This window comes from Brachypodium distachyon, chromosome 1 (assembly GCF_000005505.3).
Source record: "Brachypodium distachyon strain Bd21 chromosome 1, Brachypodium_distachyon_v3.0, whole genome shotgun sequence".
NCBI classification, from domain to species: Eukaryota; Viridiplantae; Streptophyta; class Magnoliopsida; order Poales; family Poaceae; genus Brachypodium; species Brachypodium distachyon.
In genome coordinates, this window is record NC_016131.3 from 12,112,185 (window position 1) to 12,117,650 (window position 5,466).

General features: G+C 40.3%; 1 protein-coding gene across 1 annotated transcript; it reads right to left on the reverse strand.

Annotated features, from left to right (window-relative positions):
- Nucleotides 1–2,204: 2,204 nt before the first annotated feature.
- Nucleotides 2,205–5,255, reverse strand: LOC100845642 (scarecrow-like protein 9). The gene is made up of 2 exons (XM_024457611.1): nt 5,066–5,255; nt 2,205–4,551 (listed from the first exon to the last, which is right to left on the reverse strand). Exon 2 carries the CDS (start codon nt 4,479–4,481, stop codon nt 2,346–2,348), a length of 2,136 nt encoding a protein of 711 aa, XP_024313379.1. The 5' UTR covers nt 4,482–4,551; nt 5,066–5,255; the 3' UTR covers nt 2,205–2,345.
- Nucleotides 5,256–5,466: the final 211 nt, after the last annotated feature.

A 5,466-nucleotide genomic window follows, 5' to 3' on the forward strand; every position in this document is an offset into this window, starting at 1 on the left:
GTACCGGCAATTCGGCATGGCCTTGGTATATAGTACAGCAAGTGGATCTAGCCTGTCGTTGCCAAACCCACTAATTTTATGCACAGTCGTGGTAAGTTAACAAGTCGCGGATAACAGCAAAGATTCCACTTTCTGCGAGTTGGGAATCTTGGACTGGCCGCAGCACGGAAGTTTCCTTCCTTCTTCGACATCGCATCATGCACGCCGCATCCGAAATCACACAGAACAAGCAGGTCGTTTTTTTAATACCGAGTAGTACTACCCTGCTTCATAATTATAATTCTGGTCTTAAATTTGTCCAAAAACTGGATGTATCTATTCTTAAAAAACGTTCAGATGTATTTAATATTTCGACAAGGATTATGAAAGGGAAAGAGTGGTAACAAAAATAATGTACCAAAATATGGTCCAGTTTTTTTATTAAAGCTAGCTAAAACATGGTCAAGTTCGTCAGACTTAACCTTAAAAATGGGAAACACCCATGACTTGTCCAAGACCGAAAAGCCGTCAAGATTACATCAATGACATTCATCCCAAATATAGACGACCAATCATATTGTCGACTTCGATGATGGTCTTCTTCTCAGCGCAACTGCGCAAGTCGGATGTGGTGCCTTGTGTGTTGGCATCCATGTTACATGACGAGTTTGTGTTGTGTACCTGTTGTAACTGGTTTTGTTTGTTTGTTGTAAATAACTAGGGATCCTCTATTTATCTACTCCACCTGCTCATTTCATAAGATGTTCTAGCTTGTTATGTCAAACTTCTTAAAGTTTGAACAATTTTTACAGAGAAATATACTAATATCTATAATATAAATAAGTATCAGCGGATTTAATAACACTAATGTAGAGTTGTACATGTTGGTAGATTTTTCTATAAACTTGGACAAACTTTAAAATTTTGACTTATAATATTATGTTTAAGAATGGAGGGAGTACATAAGGTCAGCTGAATTTCTAAAAAAATATGTATAGAAAGAACATAGTTTTTGAAAAAACTAGCGTGATTATGTGACTACCACACACAAGTACTCCCTCCGATCCATATTAATTGTCTCAAATTTGTCTAAATATGGATGTATCTATGCCTAAAAAGCGTCTAGATACATGTAATATTTTGACAATTAATATGGATCGGAGGAATACCACATTTCTTGAGTACAAAAAGTGCAGGTTTAAATAATTTGTTTGCAAGATGTTCTTATAAATTTTTGATTTTCTGTCTGTCTCATTGCGATAGATTATTTCTCCAATGATAGGTTCAATATGCCGTGACGGTGATTCTATAATCTCCAGCAAAGAGTCTATAATGACTTTATCTATCTCCTAGCTCCGTGACTCCAATCTTAGATAGATATCACACGTGTAGTGGAGGTGATCAGGTGACTGTGTGTGCATCTACAAGGCTGGGTGTTTGTAAACAAATTATTGTAGTCAAAGCTACAGAATCCATTAATTAGTCTAACGAATATGACTGAAATTTTTGGAATTCACTAAATAGAGATTTTCAGCTAATACATCGTCCAAAATAAAATCTCCCTGACCACCCGCGGCAGCTGTGTACACGCTTCCATCCTGATCAATACCCTGCGTTCCGTTTCCAAACATTCAGCGCCTGCGAGGGGATTAACGTAGGTCGCCTCCGAGATCGGTGTCAAGTCGTTCGCCGAGGGCGGTTGGAGAGATCAAGAACGCTCTCGGCACATTTACGGGGCGCGGCGCATGCCCTGATCCTTGACGTACTGGGTGGACTCGTGGTCGGATGGAGGTTGGAGTAGGTCAATCGCTTCAGAGTATATTACTAAGCTAGATATTTTGCAATTCCTTACTTGATTTCTTTCTTTCTTTCTTTCTTTCTTTCTTTCTTTCTTCCAGAATAGCCGGTATTCATCAATCACGTCTTGTTTTTCTGGTGAAAGAAACCGAGTAAAATAATACTAACTGTTGTTACTTTATTTCACAGTCCTATTAACTACTAATTTCTTAGTAGCCTAGAGCTGATCCATTTTTAGCTCAGAAAAACAAAAAGATGTGTTGAAGAAAAAGTTAGGGATAACTTCAAGCCAGTAGGCTACATTCTGAACAGAAGTGCAAATGCAAAAGCAAGTAGGAGTACCAGTTATCACCAGAAGGTACTGAACAGATTGGTTGCAGAAGTAACGAAGTACATATTCATAAGTACACATAATGTTCCATAAACACGCGATGACAAGTAATTAATTTGACAATGCACTTTTAGCTCAACCAAATCAAAGGCATCTGAAACTTGAAACAGAACCTCAGAACCTCATAAGCAGCAGAGTTTTGCACTTGTTGTGCAGCAGTAAATATCTCGAGTCTTAATCACCCATCATCTGACTCATTTGGCTTCCATGTGGATATTGCATAGAGTATCCTTCCCTTCCATCCCAACACGAGCCATTGATCTTCTTCATCAACAAAATAATCTTTGTGATAAATTTGTCTCACCATACACTGTGTTTGTTTCACAATGGCTGGATTCAACGGAAGCTGCTCAAGTCTGGCCCTGAGGCTTCTAACCTTCCATTTCTTGTAACTCTCTGGCCTCTCAGTCCTTTCTGATCCTTCACATGCAATGACATTAAGAATTGCAAATTTATATAGATGCCCCTCTAACATCATTCTTGTCTTATTGTCTCGTGGCGTAGTTCTATCAAGGATGTCAAACAGTGCAGTATAGTGGTACATGGCCTCTTTAAAACGTGGTAAAAAGAACGGGGTACTGTAAGATCCATTCACAACTCCATGTATGAAAACTGTTGGCTTCATCATCCTTATGGTATTGAGCACCCTATTCCTGGCGCTATCGATGGATATCGTCTCATCACCAAGAGTCTTCATTCGGTTTATACAATTGACTACGAGTACTTCATCTTTCTGAATGTAAAAATCTTCTATGGAGATTGCTTCCCATTTTGATGAGATCAGTCGATATTCAAGAGGTACCTTGAACATGTTGGCATATTCAACTAATCGTAGCCATGTGTTCTTATTCATTTCATCTGGCCGGAAACCTGGCTGGGGTATCTCTACACCTGTAATCCGAAGCTTAGGCGGCCCACCTTCTCTATTTGCAAATTGTTCAAATAGTGATGGCCACTGAAAACCAAAGCAGATGCCAAAATCAATAATGTGCACTCGTGGTTTCCCCTTTGAGACATCAAGGATAGTCTTGTTAGATAAATAATATGATGCCCTCAAGTAAGGGCATACTGTGTAACACAAATGGAGTAGCTTTAATATATGTGCTACATCTATTGGTGCAGTGATGGTCTTCTGGCTTATTTGACTCACATTTCCAGCTAATCGTATCTCCAGGCAATCTGCTAGATAGAATGCTAGCCTCTGGGAATCATCTCCACATGGTGAAGAGTGTCGTCTTATCTTTTTTAGTATTTCACTTGCTACGCTGCCGTTGTTCAAGGATACTGCTTCTGCACAATTGATAAGGAGGGTTCCGAGATCCACCACCTCTTTCTTTTGTTGTGTTCTACCTCTCGTCTTCTGCAGAGCTGATTTTCTTCCTTGATCCTTCTGTGCACACTTGTATGGCATGGTTCCTTGCAAAACAATACCTTCACCTACAAGCTTATTTTCAGAGCAAAGTAGAACCTTGTCGAACAACTCATTCCGGATTAGCTCATCAGAGAAAATGGCGAACTTCTTGTTACTCCTTTCTTCTAGCAAATCAAAACCATCTATACCTGGATAACCTTTTCGACCTCGGACCTCAAACGATGCATGTCTCATTGTATCTTGAGCACTAATCTGAAGTGGATGATTATCTCGGCTAGGCTTTTTAGTAATGGCAAGGCCATTAATGTTCAAACCAATCTCCATTCTTTCTGTACCCTGGGTGAATGCCTCTCCAACAATGGAAGATAAAGTCCATGGAGCCTGAAAATCTTGTGTGTTTTCATTGGAGTGATCATTACTTGAACTGATATTCACAGAGCAGGTACTGCATGATTGTCCAGTAAGCTTGCTGATGTTACCATTGAGGTTCTTCAGGCGACCGCAGCGACAAAGTGGTGACAGCTCAGGCAGAACTGGATATTTTTGTCCAAGAAGCTTATAGAATGGTTCCTCCATAGTTCTAATGGCTGTCTCTCCATGATGTGATCTGACCTTGTCATCAGTATCCTGCATCAACATCTGCTCTATGTAGCTGAGAGTTGTATCTGGATTAAGCCTAGGGTGCTCTGGATTGTCTGCCGCACTGATTCCGCGCCAATCTGATCTTACATTGCTACTGACTATGTAGGATTGGGGGCTGTAGATACAAGAATAAGGTGTGCTCCACGCAACATGAGCGTCCTTGCTGGAGACAATTGATGGTGGAGGGTAATAACGCATGGAGCTTTGTGGATGCAAAAATAACTCCAAATCATTAGAAATGGTTGTTGTCTGGATGAATTCCTGGGAAGAATTGGCATGGCATTCAGGCCTATTTGCCATAATGCTGTGAATATCACCAAAGCAGGACTTGTCAGTGGTGGCGATGATTATACTTTGCACCAGGTCTATCCTGCATTGCAGTGTAAAAAATTGACTTAGTGTGTAAAGAAAAATAAGGCTGATGTGCAATAGATGAAATATTACTCTAATCTAAAAGGATAGTGTGGAATAGATGAAATATTACTCTATTCTATTAAAACGAAATTAACATCAAAACATTACCATGTTTCCTGAATTTTGTTGCACCTGTAGCAGTTTTGAGAACTTTAACAGGATGTACAGGTTAGAAATCACAATATTTTCAGTTGATAGTTATGGAAAATATCATAAGCAATCATCGCAGTTACTTAAGTTTTTTAATACAGTACAAAGTTTAAGATGCTAATGACAAAAATAAAGAAATAGTCCGTAGATCTTAATCAGAGAACAAAGTCATGTATTAATAGTCTTTACACACAATGTTAATCGGTTAATCCCATTGGAGTAATCTAGTGAGGGAGCTTACCACTAGTTTGCTCCATGTTAAATCATGGCATTTGGCGTTTAGCTGATTAAATCGTGAACAGAAGAGAAGAGACACTGACCATTAATTTGCTGCAGTGTTCACATATAAGAACCCACTGACGTTGAAATTTGCAGGACTGGACGCCCCACAGAACTGAGGACGGGACTGAAGACTCCAAAAAGAACCGCAAAAGCGCTCTCCCGCGCAATGGGAGAGCCAGGATGATGGAACTGGCTTTCAGACAGACGAGTCCCGGGATGATGGGATACAAGGGCTGATGCAGGAATCAAGCTGCTCATGCAGCTGTGCTGAGGAAGCAAGAAGAGCGTGGCACTTGTCACCTCTCTGTCCGGGCTAATGCTGAATATGGCCATCTTCTGTCGGTAAGAGCGATGGAATTTAGACGCTGAAGACAAAAGAACAGGCGGCCTTTCGGAGGCTACTGGAAGCTGTGTCAACCATCATCCTCGCCAGATTCGG

Excerpts from the sequence above, each read along its gene's own strand:
- LOC100845642 (XM_024457611.1), bottom strand. The coding sequence starts at position 4,481 with ATGGCAAATAGGCCTGAATGCCATGCCAATTCTTCCCAGGAATTCATC.